The 26,314-nt window shown below is 34.7% G+C and overlaps 1 protein-coding gene across 4 annotated transcripts in view; it reads right to left on the minus strand.

Annotated features, from left to right (window-relative positions):
* Positions 1 to 2,912: 2,912 nt before the first annotated feature.
* The window catches only part of LPXK (tetraacyldisaccharide 4'-kinase family protein), a 97,127-nt gene continuing 73,725 nt past the window's right edge, over positions 2,913 to 26,314 (minus strand). The window contains exons 5-9 of one of the 4 annotated variants that reach the window (XM_089824854.1): positions 25,770 to 25,841; positions 7,876 to 8,088; positions 4,209 to 4,268; positions 3,882 to 3,962; positions 2,913 to 3,307 (exon numbers count right to left, since the gene is read on the minus strand). In XM_089824854.1, the coding sequence (XP_089680980.1) occupies positions 3,164 to 3,307; positions 3,882 to 3,962; positions 4,209 to 4,268; positions 7,876 to 8,088; positions 25,770 to 25,841 (570 nt within the window). In that variant the 3' untranslated portion in view covers positions 2,913 to 3,163. Of the gene's footprint in view, positions 3,308 to 3,881; positions 3,963 to 4,208; positions 4,269 to 7,875; positions 8,089 to 25,769; positions 25,842 to 26,314 lie in introns of those variants that run through there. The other 3 variants (XM_089824855.1, XM_089824856.1, XM_089824857.1) reach the window with 3 other exon arrangements.

The raw sequence follows: 26,314 nt of genomic DNA on the forward strand, positions 1-26,314 counted from the left end.
CTACAATTATTGACAATACCAGTAAAGGAAACAATACTGATAGGGAGGTTCTACAACCCCAATGTGTCTTTTGCCTTCCTTTTTTAGACCACCACCTTCAAGATTCAAGGAGGAACTGCACTCCTACAAACTCATCCTTAGTGTTCCCAAATCAATTTAGGTAAGGTTGTTTTTCCTTCTAAGCCAACCTTACCACATATCTCCAAGACTTGTTCAAAAGCCATCATGGCACAACTAGGAGTGCATTGACTCTCAAAATGCCTTTTCACACAAGTTCCAACTCAAATTGAAAAGTTCTTGAACTCAAAGTTCAATGTTTGCAAAGACAACCACGATAACCTAATGGGACAAAGCTCCAATTGGCCTTATGTTTCTATCTTTTGGAACTTTTCTCAAATCTTTGCCAAAGGACCCTCCAATCAAATGACCGTCTTGAATACCCTTTTGGGAGACCTAAAGGATTTTCTAGGTCTTAGGATTTCATCAATTGTATAATGCCCTAAACCCACTTTAAGCCTATTTTGCTTGTACAAAGGCATGAAAATGGAGTTTCTTGCATAAGAATAGTGAAGAGGATTTAGGTAGTGGTTTCAACCAGTCTCATGGTTTCCCCTTACTTTATACAACACACTACAACCATTATCTTGAATAGATCAATCCACTGAGAACAAAATTCAAGACCAAGACTTTTTGGAAAACTTCTAGTTGAAACAAAGGATTGCCTCTACTAACAATCCCCCAAGAGTCATTAATTCTCCATGGTGGAATTGAAAGACGGAGGTATTGGGAGGTTGGTGCCTCCATCCCCTCTAGGTTGGTGCCTCTATCCAGCATAGACCGACAAATTTGTGACGTGTGCTTAACTACCTCCCGTGGATCCTTCTCTCTGGATGTTGTAACGTTCATTGACAACTCGAGCTTTTGGTGCAATGGCAGCAGTGATTCCAACAAGTGGTATCAGAGCATTGGGATACAAGTTCAAATCCCTCAAGTCATGCTAAGGAGGGGATTATTGGGAGGTTGGTGCCTCCATCCCCTCTAGGTTGGTGCCTCTATCCAGCATAGACCGACGGATTTGTGACATGTGCTTAACCACCTCTCGTGGATCCTTGTCTCTGGTTGTTGTAACATTCATTGATAGCTCAGGCTTTTGATGTAACAGCAGCAGTGATTCCAACAGGAGGTTTTTAAGTCTTCAAACCCTAGGTCTTCCAGAGGAGGGTAGATTACAGTTTGAATTTTATTTATCAGTCCAAACCACTAAAATTTTGAAAACAACTATATAGAAAATGGAGAATGAATTGAAAACTAACCATTCACATTGAAAAGAAACTTTGCTTAATCAAAAACAAAAGAGTTGCTCAAGTTGAAGGCTTACTGTGCAAGAATTTGCCTAAATAGTCACTTCACACAATATTGCAATTAATGAAAAATGTCTTCCAACCCTTCAAGAATTGACCTAGAGGCCTTATACATGCCTCCTAGTCATAACTCAACTGTCTTTAGGCTCTCATATCTAATTTTGGCCGACATGCAAAAAGCTGCTTGTGCAAGTTTTGCAATGTTGCAAAGTTCCAATGCATGCAACTTTTGCTCAAACCTCCAAATTGCCCTACTATTTAAAGCAGAATTATATGATTTGACTCAATAAGCATTCTCAAATAGTAATATTGACCTTACAACCCCCTGTCACATGATTTCGCATAATTGACAACTAATATGCAACTTTGACAATATTGACAATTTGACAATATTTTGACCAAATCGATCAAACTAGTCAAGTGACATCAAACTAGACTCACACACCCTAATAGGCCTCACACTGGCCCTTATTACATCCAAGAACCCATTCAAGGGTTCAAGCCAAATTTGAGGGTTTACTTCATAAAACCCTGGGTGCTCCTACACCAAATACTGCTATATATATATATATATAACTAAGACAAAAGTTTGGTTACAAAGGAGCATATATATAGCCTTGCATATAGGAACAAATATTTGTCATATATAGTGTTAACATTCTATAGAGTTTACGAGCATACATTAACATACATATGAGACACTATGTCTACATTACTAATTATATGATGCTTCTACAGAAGATTGCAAATTTCAGAGGGGCTTGATAAGACCAACAATATTAATATTCTTATATCTATTGCTCCAATACTATAATGTTTGGAAAGCACATTATAATGAGTTCCACATACAATTGAAGGCATGATCAAGATAGATCATAGTAGGGGCACTAATACAATTGGTGTTGAGGCATAAAGAAAGTCAATCATGAAGACATTGATCAATAAATACTAACAATTAACAATAATAGTCTCAAAGTGGTGCAACTAAAATAAGCAATCATGTAGAGACATCACCTTGGTTGCATGCCTAATGCTTCCTTCATTGAGTTGAAGTAATAATAAAAGAAGTATGGATGATCAATATTTGCACATATAACTTAAATCTAATAAGATGAATGACTAATCCTATCAGAAGCCATTACAATCCAAACCCAAATTGAAATATTTAAGATAAATTAAGGTCCCCAATAAGGGACACTACATAGCGACACATAAGGACAAACCAATAGAGGGACCACTTGACCTCAAATGATCGTGTGTGACAACACAATTAGCACTTTTGACTTATCCTCTATCAATTTGTAATCTCCCCCTCTTTTTTCTAGAGGGCAAGGTGTTCATCCTGAACTCATTTTAGAACATGTTAGTGGTTACCCCATACATAGAGTCATTATCAATATAGTGGACACTCAATAACGAGCATTTCTCAATGATCATTTACTGATGAACATATCACTCATCAAAGCCCCCGAAAAATCATTCCTAGATTATATACAGATTCACCACAAAATTGATTTGCAATAAAAAGTGCTAAAAATGTCAACAGGAGGGTTGTAAAAAAAAGGTCTTACCCAAAAATGACATAATGAACTTGACAGAAACCAATCTTTACATAATCAATGGGAAGACGTGTTGTGTGACTACCAACATAGAAATGTTGGCAGCGCCAACTGGTCACATCAAAGTTTCTGATGTGAGCCTTTCAACTGCCAGAAATTACATTCCATTAATTGATATCCTATGATTGAAAGTTCCAGTATAACTCATGGGTTCAAACTGAAAATACATCTAGTATACAACCATCATTGCTGGATCACTTTGTTTAGAAGCATTGTTTTTAATCTTTTTTCTGAGTTTCCTGAGCACAAAATGGTCAGAGTTGAATGTAGAACAAGAACGTCCAGAGCCTCAACCTTTGAAAACACTATGTGACTTCTTTCATAATCCTGTTCATGTCAATACACAAGAAGTACTTAGATATGGGTTAAACTGTTGGGAATATAAACTTGAACTAGCCCTTCCCACAAATAGTGGAGACCAATGGAACTCTTCTTTCTCTTCTGAACATTTCAATGTTGTTTGTTTGTACATAGAACATGTACAAAGCTATGGAAGTTGTTGACATAAGACGCAAGAACATAATTAGAAATTGTTATCAATAAAATCTCTTCTGTTCTGCAAAGAGATCTTCAACTTGTTCATTTCCAAAATGTAACCATACAAAACACCTAAAAGTCTTAGATTAGATTTTTAGGCTACCAACTATTGCTAAGAATTGCTCAGCATACCTATTCAAATAAAGCTTTAATTTATTATTTCAATTTTCTCCTAATTTTTCACTAATTCATATTCAGCTAATAAAGAATTGGCAAATTAGATTAATTCATCATAATGGTGTATAGTTTCTGAAGGCAATTGCATTGCAACCAGATTTCCGCACTCTTTTTGCAATACTAAATTTTGTAATATTCCTAGAGCATTATTGTATTGCTTAACATGATACTAAATGTACAAAGATACCTTTTCTGTCAAAACGATAATAGCTTTATTTCCAAATTCATTCTTCAAACATTGAAGCTTGTTTTGTACTATCTTCAAATCCTGAAATAATTCAACCAAAACAAGCTTTCAAAATAAATGAAATCTAAAAATTATTGTAAATTACATTTGTATACTCTCAAAGAATTTTATTGTGATAACAGTCTGTATGAAGACGAATTATAATTCAGTAAAACTACTTTTCTACTTCCTATAAGGTTTGCATCATCACATAATAACAAAATGAAACCATATAATGGTCTATTCAAATTAAACAGTAGAAGGTTGCATCAAAATATCTCATGCCACCTTATCTTGAAAGTTGTGATGGTCGCAAAAGTCCACTCGGTCAACATGTGCTGCACCCAACTACAAAAAGCACTAAATCAAATTCACGGTGCCCATTTTCTTGATGCAATCATTAAAAAAAGTATGCATTAGCTTTAACATTAAAGGATTCGATTTTCAAGCCAGTTCTTTGTTTTTTCTTTATTAATTAGGAGACTTGCATTAACAGTAATTGAATTAAGGTCCAGAGTCCTAGTTTAGTGGTAATGCAAAGCAATTTCTGATAATGTCCCAGATCCCACATACATGGTGCAGCCATTTAAGATATAGGCAACACCACCATAATTGGAAGTAGGGAGAGGTCCACAAAGAATTATAGAAGAAGGTAGATGTTAAAGATTACCTATCAGAACGATTTCTCAACAGTAGCCAAAATTAGAAAAGTTGCTATCTTTTTTTAAAACTGAGTCCCTTCAGGCTTCAGCTTGGGCCAATTTTTCATGCATAGATAATCTGCGTCTACTTTTATCACTTTCTAAAATTTGAACTATTACTTCAACTATGAGTAAATTGCAAATTTACTTCAACATATGATCTAAACATTTTCATTAATGTGCTTGGTAAAAATCTATCATGAATTATATCATTTCCATATTACAATATAATTTATTTGAAAATCTATTAAATGATTTATAAAAAGAGGAATGGCATACAAACATTGCGAAACAAATTGCAAAACAAAATTCCTCGATTGGTAATTAGCAGTATATACTATAGATACAATTGCATTAATTAGGTAACCACTATAAAAACACTTGTAAAAGCTTTTTAAAATATTGTAAAAATAAAAGTTTCAACCATTTCATGCAGTGCCCAGCAAGTATCATGGCAACAGCTCACAATATCACATAGATTTTATACCTGTTTATCTTGAGAGAACGACTTCAAAATAAGAACAGATAGGTAAACTGAATGTATCTTGTACGTTGTGAGCTTTGTGAGATGTTTATTACCTCTCTTTTTTTGAATGCAAGATTCAACTTCCCCAATGCCATTTGAGTTCCAAAATTGGTTGTCTTTTGTCCTCTTTTCACAACATTTTAGTTTATGAACCGAACAAATGTGGAGGGATAGCTGAATCATACTATATGCTTCAACCATTGTTTGATAAATTCAAAAAGGGGGTTAAGGTAGGTATAGTTCAGAAATTCAAAACGGGTTTGAAAGATAACAGCATTCAAATTTCTAGTGTCTGCTGTAATTTAAAACTTGACGCATCAGACACTATCACACAGTATTGAGAAACTGGAATTGGCTCTGAATTCTTCATTGTCTTGGCCCTAAAATGAAAAATTATAAATGTTCAGAATCAAAACTTGCTCTTTGATCCAACTCATGATTATTATCATAATTACAGCCAACCACCTAACCATCTTATCATGACTTTCTTTTACAATCTGAGCTAACAGTGAGCTAGAAATTGGATATAAAGTCAAAATACATTGTGCTCGAATGCATGACGTGAATATGATCCTAATAGAACAACTTTTCAGTATGACCAAGTCAGCTCTTGAAGGTTCCACTGTGCTGTTTCTCAAAATGATTAAACAAATGTCTTCTATTCTTATGTTCTTGTGTGATTTAGACTACTGAAAATTGAGATTTAAAAATAAAATCCAATACCATTTACATTTAACTTTCAGAAAAGCAATCATCTCATACTCAGTTATCATCAACTTCGTTCTAATGCTCACTGTCAATTTGAAACCTGTAACCAAACCCCCATAAAAACTGAAATATGTATCTTAGAAAAAAAGGACAAATGAATTCCTCATCTGTTGATCAGCAGATCAGGCAAAACACATTAAGGACCCTTGTCCCACTAAGAAATTTAAAAAGTATCATGTCACAGGTAACTAAATAGTCTTCCAAAATGCTCAAAAGGTTCATGTTTGGCTAAGATGTAGCATCTAAAATAGGCTATAGAAAAGAGGACATCAATTTGATAAATTTGTTAAAAAACAACAATTTAGGTAAGGAACAGAATCAGTACAATATCTATAATCAACTACCGAATTTGAGGACAATCAGCCAGTGGACCAAAAGCAGATTGTAAAGATAAAAAGGCCTTCAATGGATAAGAGATAACAATAAAAGAAGTGATCCAATCTAAATGTTGGGAAGCAAACAGAAAGTGGAAGAAACAAAGTGAACAAACAACATAGCTTGATGAAATAGTTAACTGTTAATACATGGGCAGGATTTGTCCTCGGTGATAAAATTAAACAGCACACCAAAATTTCAATGTAACAAAGATTTTTTTTTTTTACTGTTAACAGAAAATAAGGTCTGATAAAACTACAATTTGAAGAGAGCTATATAACTGCATGAATAAAGTTTATCAAAAGAAAATTATTAATCTAAGAAAAAAATGCTTTCAGATATGCACCAGCAACCAAGTCAAAGCCACTGCCCCAAGGCTCATAGCATCTAAGTTCCTGTAACGATGACAAAGTTTGCAATGAAATTTAATCGTGAGAAATTAATCATATTAAATCAGTAAAACAACAGTGACAAGAAAATTTTATCCCTAAATAGACCCAAACATATATCTGAGCCCCAGAATCAAGAGGTGATGACTCAATATCTTGGTGAAAACATTTGAATTTAATCTTAAAAGTAAATATATCTCCTCTAAGTTGAGAGATGAGGGTCTCTCATGAAATGTTGCCTTGCATGTTACTCACATAAGAATCCAATAGCTTTCCGTCAAACTATGCCCCAAAATAGTTGCGGCTTTCACTAACAATACTAGCAGAGGTTAAGTTCAACTGTTGACAATGCATGTCAGGTGAATCTTTGATGACAGTTATCCCTTCATCATTGCATTAAATAAAGAAAAATCATATAGACTAGATATAAAATAATAACCATTCAACTATAATTCTCAAGAATTTTTATGATCCGTCCCTATTTTCCCTTTTTACATCATGGACTTCAGAAACTTTTGTTCTATTTTACAGTAAACATGCACAAATCCTCCTGCAGAGCCACCATATTAAGACCTCAACCCAAGTGTCTCCATGGGGAAGCACTTACCAAGAAGGCAAGTAAATAAATTCATCAACCCCCTTATTATTATGAATTGTGTTTGGTTTTATTTAGACATGATAAGAGGAAGCTTTCTCATGTAAGGATCTTCCTTCCTCAAGGACTAGAGAAGTTCAGCAATGATAATAAAAATTGCTATCACCCAATAGCTACAGAATTTGAAATCGAAATTCTCCATATGAAAAAAAATTGAATCCAGCAAAGAGTTTCCTATGAAAAAGATCACCTTGAAAATTGTAAATATATGGAATGCAAATTTTAAATGGCAACATTTTTCTGCTGGTCCATGATATAACATGCTAGATATGTTAATCTACTTTTCCAAAATGCAGCTATTATTAGTATCTGTTTTGCCAATGATGGCTGATCCACATTATTAACATTTTTAAAGGTTTTTGGAGTAAAGTCCGCACTTATAACAATGTATGCATACAAAAATAGACTGAACGCAATTAACTTGTATTGTTCTGTGTTCAATAAATGGTAGAAAAAGAAAGGAAGGTACTTGTGTATTCTACTGTTGTCCCACTGTCAAGCACAAAAGCATAAATCAAAAACATACATTAAATATTTTTACCTTTTGCATGCCCAAAGAAAGTGACTCTGGACAACCAATGCCTGTAACGCACAATACAACCTTATTCTGAACTGTATTCAAAGGTACCTTTGAAAACTGGCATTCCATTCTAAAAAAGTAGCATGGGACCATTTTGCTAAGAAAAATGGGGGTATTTTTCTTTAACACATCTTTCAATGCAGCTCTGATGTATTGACATTTATCATTTGTAATCTGCACGGAAAGCAAATAATTAGTACCATTGCAAGGAAGTAAAAAATGTTTCCATCCAGATTTCTAATGACTTGGCAAGCTAAAACACAGACAAATGGCTACAAGAAATTGGACCTGTGTGATAAGGGACCAATACCGATACAACTCATACTCTAATATAGTGAATGATGAAGCAATTGAAGTTAGATGACATCCACTTGTGATTATAACTGGAGAAAACTAAAATATCAAAAGCCAGAAAACAAGAAACAGTCCACAATATAAATACCACCCTATAACACTATCGACCAATATCAAAATTCAAAAAATCACTCAGAAAAAAAATGGGACAAAATTTGAAATTGGCGAATTTTTCAAACACTCAAAAATACACAAATTTGTAAAAATGATTGTCAAAATTGTGTACATTAGTAAAATTAGAGAACGCGTTATTCATTTCCTTCACATATAGATCAAAATTAGAGTTCAAAACACATCAGAAATCAAAAAAATAGTTTAACATCATCTTCAAGCTTTAAAATGAAAATTACGAAGCATAATTTCAATGTTCATAATCTATGAATTCCTTCTATGAATAAACTTCCTAAATGGCTAGCTAGGTGTCCTCAAACTAGATGGAAATGCTGCAGCTTCTTGTCCAGTAATGATATCATCCTCCATAGGAGCTTCAAGCATATGATCATGATGTGACTCTGATGAACCCACCACTAAAGGGTCATCTTTTGCCTCCGCATGTTGCTGCCCATTTTGCTGCCTCCCTCTCCAAATGAGCTATCTCATCAACATTTAACATGGGATCCACATCATCAACAACCCAATGTAAATATGGATTGATGTTATCAAGGTCAACCACACTCCTCTACCTTCTTTACATGCACTTGAAGCTTGTACTGCACAAAGACAAGGTCATTCAAGTATTATTGAGTCAACATCTTGCACTTCTTTGTCTGATTTTGCATCACCAAATAGCCTCAAAACTCTTCAACATTGGTGGCAAGTTAAGATTAGGCATTGCACCAAAATCTTCTCGGCACAAATTTGCAAGGACAATATTTATAACTTTGTAAGGATTTAAGTAATCTTGAAATAAACTAAAATTAAACATTTTTTTAAGCTGGCCATAGAGTGGTTCTCCTTCAAATGCATCAAAGTAATGAAACCAATCTCCCCTCCATATCTTTATAAATTTACAACTCATAGAATATGACGTCTATAAAGATTTCAAGTTTTCATTGGTAACTATCCTCACCACACATGCATTGAAGCCATCCATAACCTCCTCACCTACTCTAAATGAACAAGAGACGACAAACTTTGAATCTTAAAAAAACTTAGGATTCACTAGTAGGCAGCAACATGAAGTTGTTGTGAAGAGCACACGATATATTGAGGGGAGATGGGGGAGGGCAAGGGGGAGAGGTGGGGAGGAAGGAAAACAATATTTTGTAAATCAGTATAACCCAATTTCAACTTGATTGAACATTAATGACCACTAATAACTTCTTCATGAAGTAACCTCAAAACATTAAAGCAGCAATTCTACCTCCTTAATGTTGTAGAAATTAAACAATACACAAAACACACATTCATTGAACACTTAACATACATCAAATCCTAGGATGGGAAAAGCCATAGTGAGAATACCTGCTTGGATCTACTCTTCAAATTCAACCTCACAAAATAAAGAGTCACTTATACTATGAAGCAAGCACCAACATACCAGATACACCAATCCTTTATTGTATTTGTAGGCACCAAACTACTGGAGACACCAATGCCCTACACCTAGATCTTGTTGATGTCAGTTTTGTACCACTACATAACATATAGCAATTGAACACCTGATATGGAATATCAAATCCTCAATTCCTCTCTTGAAAAGTTACTACTCATGCGGACATAAGCAAAACTCCAATGTTCCTTACACCTGTGGATACTAACTCAATATATTGATGTGATTTGTTGGTAATCACGTAGGCAGCCTTAAACTATTTGTTTAAGGACAACTTGGACTTTTGGTGGGATGATTGATGGTGACGATGGCTTTGTATGAGTTCCAAATGATGTTGATGGAGATGGTGATGGTGGTGGAGGGTGAGTGTTCTAATGACTTTATGCCTTCCTAACCTTCTTCTTCGAAACTCCAAATACTATACTACTTGCTATTGTACTCCTACTCCTATGAATGGAAGGGTTAGCAAATGGATGGGGATTGAATCTAATGAAAGCTAACCGGTGGCTCCACCTCCATAGATGCAATGATTCAAAGGAAAAGAACTAGTTTACCACACAAGGCTTCCCAACAAACCGCTAAGATGCTAGTGGCCTAGTTATAGATCCCTATCAAACATCCACTAATACTACCATGCAACTATCCATTTACTTTTCTCTCTACTCAACAACTTGAAATGAAATTTATTTTAACCACTTCAAAAAAATCTTATTCTAACTATTGGAAGTAGAAACCATGCAACAATACCAAAAGTTCTTAATCACCATGCAAGTCACAACAATGAGAAAGAAAAGCGATTTTGGCATTATCTTAGCAACAATTTTATTCGACCCTTTACAAATGAGAGCAAATGGCCTTATATAGAGGCCAAAATTTACAACCGACGGTAGGGATAAAGAGGCAAAATCAACAATCTAGATTGGATCTTAGAAACCTTAATTAGGTTTGCCACCCCATCGGCCAATGAGAAGACACCACCTCATCAATGGACCAATGAAAAAAAGGAAAAGTGGCAACCAATGAGAAGGCACTGAAATGGTAGCCAATCAGAACTAGACACTTGTCCTATCCAAGAAGAAAGAGAAATTGCCAATTGGGCTTACATTAAATGATCTAATATAGTTCTACCCTTTTCTTTCATCTTTTTAGCCAAAATAATTAACTTGGCTAGCTTGTCGTTGACTTCCTTCATGGGAGGACAAGGTGTGTGTTTCAACTTGAGCCCAACTGAATTCATCATGTTGCTTGCTGCTTGCAGTGTCTTCTCATGGTCCTTCTTGTACTCTTTTGCATATCTGATAAAGGCATTGAGGAAGGCAAGGGTGCCCAAATGTTTCTTCTTGATGGCAACCTTCCCCAACTCATCCAACCTCGATCCAAATTCTGTCTCATTGATGTTCTCCTCTCTGATATCTTCAAAATCAAGTGCAGCCCCAACACCGCTCATCATGGTTGAAATGGAAGTGTCAACGGCTAGGCTATGTTGTGCAATCTCGTTCTGTACCTCTTCAAGTATTCTCAATCTAGTAGTTAAGGCAACAAACCAAAACTCCACTGTACTCAATCCTCCTTCATCAACCAACTTGGCCCTTTCCAAATATTTCTCTAGTAGCTCAATGAATGCCTATAGTCTGGGAATAGCTAAATCCTTGACTGGAAGGAAATCCTTCCATTCACCTTCAAATGTTTTGAATTTATCTCTAATAGCCAGTAATGACCTAAATGTCGAGACAAAGGAAGGCAAGAAATTTCGCCCATCTTGGATTGTACCATGGATCCAATCCTTGACTTCACGTAGCTGAGCCGATATCTCTTCCATGTTGCTCCCGTTGTCTCAAGGAAGGGCTGCCTGGTGCAACTATTGGATAGGCTGGCAATCTCTCCAATACTTGTTTTCGACCTCCAACTTTACAATCCTTTCGTTTCCCTTCCTCAAACTTTCTCTAATTGAAACTATGCCCTCCTAGATCTCCTCACATTCCATGTCATCCATGTTTCTTCCCAAGTTATGCTCTACTATCTCATATTCCTGAGTTGCAATCTCATCCAATGCCTTGTTAACCGTTGGTATAGCAATCTGAACTTTTCGGTAACCATCATTATTGCTCCTAATAACCTTTGCCACCGTTTCTACAATTTGTTTCTGGTTCTCGCTATCACCTTTCTCTACTAATCCTTGGATGTCTTCGACTGTTCGGATAGTCACTACCTCGCCTCTTGGCATAAGCATTTGCCTTAACCATAGTGGTGCAATGCATCTCCCCAAATCTGGATTCGGTTCAACTAGCAAAGCTCACCAATGGCCTCCGGCGCCTGGCTCATTTCCTCAAATATCAATTGGTCAATCCTCTTCTTCACTAGTGACTGTCACATCTTCTCCATGTTGATTCTCTAAGAGAGGAGAGTACTTGGTGCTATCACTGTAACCAATTGATTTTGAATTAGAGCTCACCTCTACCGCGGTCCCTTGTCCACTCATATTATCTTCTTGGCATTTGGCCTCAATTATGCTCTCTCTTGACGGTGTTGCATTCCATTTCTTTGCTGGAGGTTCCTAATGTTCTTTACTTTTCTCAACCTCCAAACTTCTCTTCCTGTTCTTTGCTGCTGGCTACTGCCCTCACCTTTCTATTCGACTGATTCTGTTGGACCTTCCTTTGGTTTCATCTTCTCATAAGTAAGGTGTATCCTCTAACTTTGCAATTTCGTTAACTTCCCATTGTACCACGACTTGGTGTGCAGATCAACTGTCCTTGTAAATGCTTCCAAGGAAGGATCTCGGTGATCATCCCAATCCACTGGGCTCAACTTCGTTCCATCCACTGTATCATAATCTTCTCTCAACACATTTTCATCATCTTTCAGTTGATCGGGAATATCAAGGCCTCTCCATCTTATTGACCTCATCATGTTCACTGACAATCTTGAGAAAGCTAGCTTTCTCACATGAAAGTCATCTTGTGCATTGGCCCATAAATCCTCTATAGTAGGAACATGTTTCAATGAATTTCCATGAGATGCCTTGATAAGACCATTAGGATCAAATCCTTGCCTTGCTCTATACCATGCTAGATGATACCATTCTAATTCTTTCTCTGGAGCTGCAAAGGCAACAAGATTGGGGCAACTATCATTGCCAATTCCAAATGAGAAAGTAATCCTTGTCTCACCTTTAAGTTTCAACATTTTGTCATAATGCTCAAGTTGCCTAACCAATTCCATCAAAACTACCTTGTCGGGTGGGTACCTTGGAAGTCTCTTGGGACATATTGTACTACCTACTACTCTAATATAAGTGAATTGTGGAAATTGGATGAACCAACTCCCATACTTCTTGACTTTTGCTTCTACTTTTGATGAGAGCCTCTTAGTAGGTGTCCCTCATAATATCCTTACCGTTTTCATGGCAAAAGCGTCACAAAACATCTTATAGTCTTTGTTGTTGTACAAATGAAGCTGTGGATAGCATTCATGCACCAAACATTGCCCTGGCCCATTGCCAATTACTCCCAAGGCCTTAAGTCTCGAATTTCGTACAATTGCACTCAAATAGAACAAATAGGATGCTATATAGAATTGCTTTTGATTTTGTATGGTCCTAAGTTGCAATTCTAGATTCTCGCTTATGATCCTAGCCCAATCAAACCTTCTTTTTCCTTTTTCAATTTCATCAATAAAGAAGTACATCCAATTTTCGAATTACATACCTTGAGCTAGGCCCATGATCCGGCTGAGAAGCACAATGAGATCACCATACTCTGATTTGAAATCTGATGCGGTAAGCCTTGATGATCTGGTAACTCCCTTCTTGCCTTCGTGTAGCCAATCCTTCTTTAGATGAATGAAATAAGCCTCCTGATTATCCTGAAATAACTTAGCCACCTGATCCATCATTACCACTGTCATGCTTTTGTACTAGGGGATATTGAATGCTTGAACAATTAAATCTAAAAAAAATCATTTTGAAAATGCTCAAGTTTATACAATTACATCCAATTTTCAAAATTCGTCTAAGTCAAAAAATTTGTAAATTTATCCTGTCGGGTATTGTTCTAACCATCAAAAATGTTGCCTCTAAAATTTGCTCAGCCTAAGGATAAAATCACATGCTTCGAAAAATCAAGTTAAGACCGGGTGAAGAAAGAAATCCAACCACATCCCTCTTGGCCCGAAGGCATCCAAAGCGTAAAATTTCCAAATTAAAAACTTTTTGGACAACTCCAAAAAAAATTCGCTAAGGCGGTCCAGAAAAAAGGGGTCCCCAAAATTTTGGGGGGATGGTGTGAGAATCTCACAATAGCTCTGAGCACCAACTCAACAACTATGACTTCAATCTCAACAATAAACAAAGATATAGATTGTGGACCTTCAAATTGGATAACTCAATTTGTGCTTGATCTAATCAGCCTTCAAAAATTCTTCCACACTACGAATGATCTTCTGATGAAGCCACACAATGATTGGAATCAACTCACACTGCATAAATCTGACTTTGAAATCATTGACACATACCCGATAATTAATTCATGTACATTTTGTAGCTTTCCAAAATTCCACAACAAATCCTAGATAAATATACATATGTTCTACAATTACAATTACATTCATATCTCGACCTAGAATAGGATTAATACATCCAGAAGTTGGCCACCAACATTATCATCAATCAAACATGTAATAAGCCAAGTCAAATAGCCCACACACTACTCTAGAAGAAGGAAAACAATATATGGTCCCCAATGTAGCCCTATTAGTCCCCAATAGCCATCCATATGCTACCTCTAATAAGCACATGCTACAGGCCTCTGTCACATCAAACCAAAATAGCAACCCATGTAATGACTAGCTAGTTACCCTTTTGTCACTTCAATCTTTCTATCAGCTAATCATACACTCCCAGAACTTTGAAATATGATGAAACGTGTTTAGGCATATTCTCCTTTCAAACTACATATCAAAACTCTCAATCTTGAATGGGTCATAATAGGTTGCTGCAACAAGCTCATTACCTAGGTAACTTACCTCATTCACTTTTGGATCATACTTCCAAATCACTTCTACTAACTCAAATAGATGCAAGATGATATTACAAATACACTACAATCCATCATCACAGCTAGCCATTATACTACCACAACTCAGAATGCTATAATATGATACGGCAAGTAATTTTCAGAACCTAGAGATGGCTCAACTCAAGTCGTGTTCCCTTCTGAATGCCTTGACATCTATTATGGTAAACCAATGTTGTATTAAACAGAGGAGACAAAAGCTCATTATATAGATTTACAAGGATGATGTTTCTAAAATAAGCAATTGTAAACTAAAAATAATAATAGAAACTACCTAATAAACTGAAGACTAACTAAGATGACCATTAAAGAAACATTATAATCTTCTAATACCCTCCCTTAACAGTCATTGTCTAACTGTTGACTTTTGGTCACAAATTCTTCAAAACATTTTGTCGTTGTTGAGACCCTCCCAAGATATAAAATGTTAATGACCAAGAAGCCGTCCAAAAAAGAAACAAAGAAGGGTGTCACCTTTTTCAGAAAGCTTTGCAAAAAGAGACAAGCGTTTGCCACTGACTCTACCACTAAGATGAGTTTGCCTCTAACCCTCCTAGAATCAACAAATATTCTGATCAGAAATCATCACAAAATTCCAACCTAATGTTGGATAACAAATGTGCCCTTCCATGTAGCCAAAGACATACCAAGAACAACTACCACAATTCTAAGGAAAAATCGACAAATCCTCCAAACTTTGCAAATGAGCAAGATGCCCCAAAACAAATTGCAAGATACTATGATTTTAAGTTTAAAAAGCATCGTTTTTAAGGAGAAAAGTCAACAAAAACCCAACACGATTTTTGATGTGAGAACTTGATCAAAGCCCAGCATGATTTTTAAGGTGAAAAATCAATCAAAACCGAACGGAATCCGAGCATGATTTTTAAGGTGAAAAATCAATCAAAACCTAACAGAATCCGAGACACAAATGACTAAATACAAAAGTCTATTTTTGAGGGAAAACAGTAAAAATCCAACAGAAAATTTTTGAGGAAATAATTATTTTAACTCATCAAAAATGTTTCCAAGGAAACAATTATGAAAACCCATCAAATAATTTACAAAGAAAAAACTATAAACCCACCAAATAATTATTGAGGAAAAACTATAAACCCAACATAGTGTTAAGTAAGATCAAATATAATACCTTATAAATTTTTATTTATATGTCCCTTATAACTGAATTCACAAACTTGTGCGGACTTTTCTTGCAGATTTATATATGTATACTGACTGTTATAACAGTAAGTATATTCTGATCAGATTTCAATATATATAAAACAGACTTGTTCAATCCAAAATCGCTGCCAATGTAATGGTACTGATTGTAAGTTATTGTATGTTCTGAGGGCAGCGATCTTCTCCTATTAAATGTGTAAGTGGAGAGTTGTGTCCCATGCAGGTGCATTGACTGTATGTGGCTTAAACCACGCAGGGTTGTGTCCCTATATGGGACATGTGCAGTCATCAATAGATGCTGCTAGACATTATAAATTTATAATCAGTGAATATCTATCAATCTATCTATCTATATGTATGTATGTATGTATAATATTATCTAATGATTATTAGTTAGGACAATGATGAACAACTTAGTAATCATGATAATTGCTTAACACAATTTATGATCAAATCAATTTGACCGAATCTATAACATTTTAAATTCCCTCTCAGCTAGGGAGGATTGTATGTTAGATCAACACAAAGTACTCTCAATCAGATTGAAAGAATTATCATCTCAATATGATATTCTGCAAATGGTGAGACTAATAACATAGACTCATCATTTAAATGTTACCTTAGCCTATCATCAAAAGTATGGTACAACTATGAATATCAACCATTAGATATTCACCATACTTATATTTTCTTTCGTATGTGCACTGGCAAGAAGTCTCATGATGCCCACCATGAAAATATCTGCACATGGTGTCTACAATGCTAAGTCTCATAGTACACCATGTCATATCTCATCAATGCAACTTCAGAATTTACATAAGAGACATGTACTATCATGATCTCCATAAACATCAACCAAATGACATCCATCATGATAGCAGGTTAAACTATTGTTAAAATTGTCACCTTACAATTGTAACCATCATAAAACATCAAATGAAGGTCATCACCTTTCATGATGTCTTCTACACAATGCAATAACTCACATGATAAAAAGAATATACACATATATCTTTTAATTAAAAGAAAGCGTAACCGTGACTCAACCTCAGAAAATATAATTACATTTTTATCATACCAAGTTTAACTATGAAGTGATCCACTTTTAAGTTGAGAGGGGTTTGGTAAGAATGTCAGCATTTGTGCTAATATATCTCAATTGTATGACATTTCTTTCCACCATACCTTTGATATAATGGTAGGGGATCTCAATGTGTTTTGATCTGTTGTAAAATACTACGTCAAATAAGAGTTTCATATAACTCTAATTATCGCAGTGTATAATAGTGGGGTTCATAGATTGTCCAAATAATCCCACTAGTAATTTTCTCAACCAACCTGTTTCTCGAGCTCCCATGCATGATGCAATGTACTCGGCTTTCATAGAACTTTGTGCAACTAAAGATTGCTTTCTATTGAACCAAGATTTCATGGCAGAACCGAGGTGCTTTTACGATCAACAACACTGCCAGCGCAATCTGAGTCTGAATATCCATATAGACATATATCAACATTTATCATATTTTAATCCAAGTGCAATGGTTCCATGCAGATTCCTCATAATATGTTTTGCTGCTACAAGATGTGTTTTTCTGGGTTCACACATGAACTAACTAAGAGTATTTGTAGCATAACAAATGTTTGGCCTAGTATTCACCAAATACATTAAGGACCCAATTATCCAACAAGAGAGAGTAGGATCTGCAAATTCTAACTCAGAGATTGCATCTTTTAACTTATGTAGATTTGTTTCCATGGGTATAGATGTAGGTTTGCAGCCCATCATTCCAAATTTGTTAAGGATGTCAATAATGTATTTTCCTTGATTTAGAATGATACGATTCTCTTTTTGCCATACCTCTAGTCCTCGTAAGTAATGTAGGAAACCCAAGTCCTTCATATCAAATTTACAGGCAAGGTCTTGTTTGCATTTCATAATGAGATGATCCTCACCTGTGATTAGTAAAACATCAACATAAAGAACTAGGATAAGCGTATCACCATTGTTACCTTGAAGTAGAGATTAGGATTCGCCTTTTTTTGGAGAATATCAAATTGGTGAGATAACTATTTATCCTTTCATACTAGGCTCTAGAAGCTTGTTTGAGGCCATAGTGAGCTTTCTTCAATCTGCAAACATGAGAGGTGCTATGATAAATAATAAACCCTTCAGGTTTCTCTAGATATACTTCTTCTATAATACCATTCAAGAAAGCAGTCTTTACATCCATCTGATGTATTTTCCATCCTTTTGAGGCGGCGATAGCTATTATGGTCCTTACAGAGGTGTATCTAGCCATTAGGGAAAATGTTTCTTTGTAATCTATTCTAGATGTCTAAGAGAAACCTCTGGCAACAAATCTTGCTTTGCATTTTTCACTATTTTCATTTACTGCTAGTTTGATTTTAAATAGCCATCTAGATGAGACAACTGATTTCTCTTTAGGCCTAGGTACAATGTCCCAAACATCATTCTTTAGAATGGATTGATACCCTTCAACCATGACATCTTTCCAAACTTAGTGTTTTGGTGCTTCTTTAGTATTTGAATGTTCAAACTTAATAAGTTCATTCTTAAGAGCGAGATAATTTGAGTGACCTCTAGGCTTCTTTCTTTCTCTAAATGTGCCCTTAGTGCAGCATAACTTTTTGCTTCTTCAAGAACTTCCCTTACCCAGAGTGGTCTTTTTCTATTATTAGCAAGTTCAGGGGGTTTAGGAGTAGAGTTCACAGTTTCATAATTTTCTACAATTGTCTCCCTCTAAAAATTAGCGTTTGAATCCTCTTCTATTTCTTGAGGAGACTCATCATTTGTTTCACTATTGTTTTTAGATGTTTTGAATGCTATGTCGTCTTCAAAAGTTACATCGCTACTTAGTTCAATCATTTTCTGACTAGGAACATATATCCTGCAAGCTTGGATGGTTCACTATATCCCACAAATATCCCCTTCTTTCTTGATGGGTCTACTTTTGATCTTTTCTCCTTAGGAATGTGAATATACACTGGGCAACCAAATATTCTTAAGTGATTCAAGTCGGGAATTTTTTCTAGTAAAGGCTTCGGGAGTTACGTTGTCAAGACTAGAGTGAGGACATTTGTTTTGAATGTAGACGACAATGTTGGATGCTTCTGCCAAAATAAGGTATGAAGATTCTAATCATACATCATAGCCTTAGCAACATCTATAATGGTTTTGTTCTTCCTTTCTAATACTCCATTTTGTTGAGGATTATATGGGACACTGTACTCCCTCTTAATCCCAACAGTATTACAAAATTCTTTAAAATCTTTGGAGATACACTCTCCCCCATTCTCCAACCTTAGAGTTTAAATTCTTTGCCCAGTCATATTTTCAACTAAGGCTTTAAATTCTCTAAATTTTTCTAATACTTCATTTAATTCTTTAAGTTATAGAAAATAAATCCAAGTCTTCCTAGAGTAGTCATCAACAAAAATAACATGGTACAAAGACCCTTCTAAGGAGGGAACTGTCATTGGTCCACATAAATCAGTGCGAATGAGTTCAAGTACATTTTTAGATTTGTGTTCACTACAATGAAAAGTCCCTTTTCAATTCTTCCCTAATGCATAACCCTACATATTCCATCATGTTCAAGTTTTAATTTAAGATGTCCTAATCTTCTATGCCTAATTTCATTTATAGTGGAAAAAGTCTTGAGTCGGAGCTTGATTTTGAACATTACACAATTTGTACAAACATCCATCACGAACTCCTATTGTATATGCATTCTTGATGTTCTTAGGCCAAGTGAGAGCTTTCCCATCCAAGAATGTGATACGATACCCTTTGTCTTCTAGGGCTAAAGATGGATACTAGATTTTTCTTGATTCCTGGTATAAATAGTACTCTAGTTAGTTGTAGGGAAACTCTGAATTTTAAATGAATTGTGCAGGTCCTAGTTCCTTTCAAAGGGTTCCATCACAAACTCCTATTGTATATGCATTCTTGATGTTAGAGTTCTTAGGCCAAGTGAGAACTTTTCCATCCAAGAATGTGATACGATACCCTTTGTCTTCTAGGGCTAAGATGGATACTAGATTTCTCTTGATTCTTGGTACAAATAGTAATCTACTTTGTTGTAGGGAAACTCTAGATTTTAAATGAATTGTGCAGGTCCCAATTCCTTTCAAAGGGTGTGTGAAGTTAATTCAAATAGTGACTTCTTCATCTGAATTTTCATCAAGACTATCTAGGTGTTCTTTGAATCTAGTAATATGACAAGATGCTCCTCTACCTATGACCCAAGTATCTCTACTAGTCATTAATTCACTTGATAATGCTGAATAGAAAACCATTTTTTCTGTATCCATGACTTCTACTATAGAGGCTTGGTTCTCGACTCTTTCAGGACATTTTACCGTGAGATAATCAAACTTATCACATCTATAGCACTGCACTTTAGACATGACCCTCTTCTTTTTAAATGAACATTTATTATTGTCTTTTCCCCTCTTTTGTTTGAAGTTTCCTTTCTTTCCTTTCTTATGAGAATTTGTATTTAGAACTTGAATCTCTTCACGAATTTTATTCATAATGATTCCTCTAGTGATCAATCTTGACTCTTCTTGAATACAATCAGTTTTCAATCGATTAAACTTTGGAAGTTTGGATTGGGCACTTATCCCTTGTATGAATGATTGTCGGGATATGGGAAGTCCATTTAGGACCAACATTGGTAATTCTTTATTGTCAATTATCTATCCAACTATAGATAATTGATCTCTCAATTCAGTTATCCTTATAAAATAAGATGTAATAGTTTCGCCTTTGTTCATTTTTATATGATGTAGTTGTTGCTTTAGTGCAATGGCTCGACTAGTATTGTTTATCTCATACATGTTCTCTAAAAAAGTAAACATGGCATGAGCAGTGTCTAATTTTGATATGACAGACTATGTGATCCTTAACTGAGTCTACTTGGATCTTCATGGCTTTATTCTTATTCTTTTTCCATTCAGTCTTCTCAGTCTCATCATTTGGTATTGGTACAACATCTTCTACATAGGAATCTAATTCTTGTCCTCTAAGATTCATCATTAATCTAAGTTTCCATGAGACAAAATTTGCAGCACCCCCAAGTCTATCTTCAAATCTAACTCCGCTCCCCATGATCGCTAATGAATTGAAAAACTCATTTTGACAATGTTTTTAGATTTTCTGAGGTTGTATATGCTCTTGGCATTACATATAACCTGGCTCTAATACCACATTAAGGAAGTAAGATCAAATATAATACCTTTTAAAAAAATTATATATGCCCCTTATAACTATATTCACAAACTTGTGTATACTGTTCTTGTAGATTTATATATATACTGACTGCTGTAACAGTAAGTATATTCTGATCTGATTTTAATATATATAAAACAAACTTGTCCAATCAAAAATTGCTGCCAATGTGGTGGTACTGATTGAAAGTTATTGTATGGTCCAAGGGTGGCAATCTTCTCCTATTAGATATGTAAGTGAAGAGTCATATCCCATGTAGGGGCATGACTCTTTGTGTCTTAAGCCACATAGGGTCATGCCCTATCATCAATAGATGCCGCTACACATTATAATCGCAGCCTTAAAAAAACACATGATCCGCATCAAGTATAATCAGTGTTTAATGGAACCAATTCTTTTGGAATATAATCACTCAGTTTGATCATAATTATTATTATTATTTGCCTTGACAAGAATCATGAGATATTATTATTAATCAAATATGTATATTTTTATATATATAAATACTCAGTATAATATATGTGTGTGTGTAAATTTATAATATTATCTAAAGATTATTAGTCTGGGGCAACGATGAACAACTTCGTAATCATGATAATTGATTTACACAATTTATGATAAATCAATCTGACTGAAGCTATAACATTAACACAGAAACCTTCATATGACAAAACACGAGACTTTGCATGGTAAAACAGCACATGCAAGTACATTTCAATACACGCAACCCTCGAAAATTAGAGACTTCTGCTCAAACCAAAAAATCCCACAATCAAAAACCTCGACTAGGCTCGCGATTTTTGGCAGAAATCTTTGAAGACTAACTACAAAAAAATCCATAAAATACCTCTGACAATTTTTATTATAAAAAATCGAAAAACAAATTTCTGAAAAAATATCCAAAACAAAAGAGGCTTGAATTTTTCATAAAAAATTCACTAGATTTTACATATATATTTATATATCAACCCACTCAGATATCATCTTATGTTAAGTCAATATTGTTGTATTAAATAGAGGAGACAAAGGCTCCTTATATAGATCTACAAAGACGGTGTTTTAAAAATAAGCAATCGTGAACTAAAGACGATAATAGAAACTACATAATAAACTAAAGACTAACTAAGATAGCCATTAAAGAAACATTATAATCTTCTATTAACATTAGTGAGCACAATCTCTTGACTCCCCTTTGGCACTCTTTTGGCATCAATGACAACATGTGTTCAACAATGCCCCCCTTTCTCATTAATGGTGAACAACAAAATGCAGTTTAACATCGATGCTTGGGTTCATCAAATTCTACCTTCAGCTCTTCTAAGTTTTGCTTCATGTATAACACCTGAGTGCAAGTGGAAGTTGCTGCAATGTATTATGCTTTTTAAGTAGACATGGCACAAGATTGTCACCAAGAAAGAATTCTCCTCCACTTGTACTCTTTTGGTCATCTATACATCCGACCAATCTACATTAGCGTATGCAATCCAATTGAAATTCACTCTTTAGATACCTGAAACCAAAATTTATTGTTGATTTTAGGTACCAGAAAATCATGTCCACTGCTTTGACATGAGTTTCTTTAGTTGTTGCCTGAAATGTAGAAACCATTCCAAATACATGCATGATATCCGGTCTAGATGTAGCTAGATACAAAAAACTTGAGTGTGCCTACTTAGACATTATTATTGCACAATTTGCCAAAAATTCTTTTAGATGAGGCAACTTCTACATATGACATGGCTAGTGGAAGTGCCATTATAACACAATTAAAATTGAACTTGTTTTTTAGCCTATGGTAAATATAAATTCTAATTTTGATTTATATATTGTAACATCCAGATTTCCTGGGTCTAAATTAACATCTAACATAAGCATAAAATACAGTTATAACTTCGATTTCATAAAAAAGCAGTTACATCATTCATGTTCATGTGAAGAAGATTTACTGTTGAAGTCAGTTAAACAAAAATTTCTTAACTAAATACTTGAAATACCTTTTAATGAAATTACTTTAGAAATTGAAATCACATACCTCGAAAAACTGAGACTGAAGATCATATAAGTATGCTTCTGCAACCACCCGGTTAGTCCACAAATACACCATAACAATTTCTCAAATCGACTACTATCTCAAAAATCATTTGATGAATACAACTAAATAACAATATAACTTAAATTACGGCATCACATATCATCTTACCAATTAGGGCATCAATTACCTTTGGTTTATTTAGGGCTTCTGATACCGCTTTACCACTTAGGGCTTCCGCAACCACAGATTCAATTTAGCGCTTCCGCGACCACGGATTTTATCTAGGGTTTCTGCGACGACGGATTCAATTTAGGGCCTCCGCAACCACGGATTCAACTAGGGCTTTCGATACCATGGATTCAGTTAGGGCTTCCAATACCACTGTATCAATTAAAGTTCCAACTATCACACAATCAATCAGGGCTTCGGATTACTTTTCCTTCTGATTGCTTATCTGTGACAATTTCTCAAGATTAGATAATTACTTATATTCAATATTCATTTATATGAAATTAAAATAATGATAACAATGAAATGCTTCAATTTAATCTTACCTTCTCATAAACAAAAATGATAATACCTGTCTCCGATAAACAATTGATTGCATGGCTTATCTCTATCTGATGCATATACAACATCTTGAGAGAGGTGAAACATTACCAGGGGCTTAACCACCCAACCTCAGACCACAATATATATATATATCCCCACACGATCTCTAACGAGATTGGCCCTCCCTACCCAAAATTGACAGGGATCATCTTACCATTCACTGGACTTCTTGATAATTAACTTCACCATACGACTTGGCAACAGGAGATCACAATAACAGGAATGTGCAAGAGCTATTACATACCTCCGGCATTTCACACTTTGTGATCACATAATTATGTTCTTTAAAGATATCAAAATTGAATATTTAATTAATTAATTTAATCATAACTAAATTCTCTTCTACATTCTTGCAGATTAAATTCCTCCTCTTCACCATTTCATGGCTTATCTGCTAGCGAATTTCCTCGTATTAATAGTATTCTAAATGTGCTTAGAAAATTATGATAGCATGTGCATGGTGTGGTTTCATATAATCAATCAATTTATTACAATTACCAACAGATTTCATAAATGATATAACTCAAGAATATTTGGTAAATGATCTCATGTAAATCTCAGATTACCAACAGCTACTATTATGAATTGATCTCTATTCAACTTGCCTAGCCGGCTATGGATGAATACTCAACCAAGGTGAAAAGGATTTGTAAAACAATTTACTTTATTCTTAGCTCTATCAATATGTAGCCGGCAACAAACAAGAAAGAAGAAACTGTGAAACACAAACACAATTACTTGTATTCAGATAGGTTCATTAATCTAAGGCGGAGATAATCCCAAATGAACAGCATATGCTCTAATACATGACCCATTGAATTTCATTTAAGAAGCTTATGATTATGTGTACACGCATTCACCATATAGATTGAATATATTTTCAGCATCAGATTCTATTTAAATATGATAAGGAAATGATAACAAAACATCAATTAGCATGGAATAAAGATCGAAAGGAAAGAATAGATTCAAAAACGTTTCAACTATACACAGCTCCAAATGTGAGATTGACTACCACATAAACAGTATAAGTCTAGAACTCTCTGGAGTCGATTTGCATTATCTCTTCATTGGTTTGCTTGCAAAAAAAAACTCCAAAGTATAAATATTGCGTAAATCTTCAGTAAAACAGAACTTGTACGACATGTTGGATTGGAAAAGTGCTGCTAGCCTGCTACAAATTTTAAAATGAACTCGCAGGAATACAGCAGTCCATACCTTCATCGCACCCCAGCATATAATAAAATCGCAGGTATATAAGAATATGTGACGCTAAGGAATTCCAAAGGCCCCAAATGCTATTGCCGCAATTAATAATGGTAGTCGGGTACCAAAAAGAAAAATATTATTAAAAGCAATCATCGATACTCTAATTAATATAAAGTTTTAACTTGACTCATCGGCTTCCCAAATAGTTACAAGAATCCCTCAAATTCCCAAGAAGACCATTTGGATACCAAACATAAAATCGACTATGAAAAGAACAAAAGAAAAATAAGAATTTGGAAAGAAGAATTGGGAGATTATAATTTGAAAATTATAATAATACAATTATTATAAATCGAACATTATTATAATCTTATTTGTAACATTACTTATTAATTATTAAATTATAATAGTGCCAAAAATCATTTTATTTATTAAATGCATGAATATAAATCATTATTAAAATAATATGACGAAAGATAAATTAAAATCCTTTAAGATACGTTTTATATTTTATCTCAATTATTTTTTTATTAAATTATTAAATAACTCATGCAAGTCCTGCACATGTATTCTAGCTAGATCTTTTACCCGTCTGCCCAATGATGGTGATGCCCTGCCTAATTCTTTTCTGACAATGCTTCCACCCCTTTGACATGCTCCCTGCAAGAAATTTCTTAGTAATTAAATTATTTAATTTAAATAATCATAACAGTTAACCTTTAATCTTAATTCCATGGATTCGCGATTAACGATCAACTAACATGTCATCTTCATTTGAAATCATAACAACCATTTTATCATTTCACCAGATTATATCAAATTAGACTGCCAATTGACTTCATGTGAACCTCAACAGCTATATTTCAAGCTAGGTCAAAAATTGGGATGTAACATATATGATGAAAAAGAGTAACATGGTCAACAAATTTAGTGATGTGTATTTTGAAGAATAATTTTAAACATTTATGTATATAAAGTGTTTGAAGAAATTGCTGAATTTTGCGGAGTCCTGAGTTTTTAAATTTTTTTAGCCTACCCAATTATTGCCAAGTCCAAGTTTATCAACTATGGTAAATTGCATTTGTGTTTATTTACTTGTAATTGTTTGATTGGTTTGGTTTTTGCAAATATTT

Source organism: Cupressus sempervirens, chromosome 4 (assembly GCF_028749045.1).
Source record: "Cupressus sempervirens isolate cs-2001-9-10 chromosome 4, ASM2874904v1, whole genome shotgun sequence".
Lineage (NCBI taxonomy): Eukaryota > Viridiplantae > Streptophyta > Pinopsida > Cupressales > Cupressaceae > Cupressus > Cupressus sempervirens.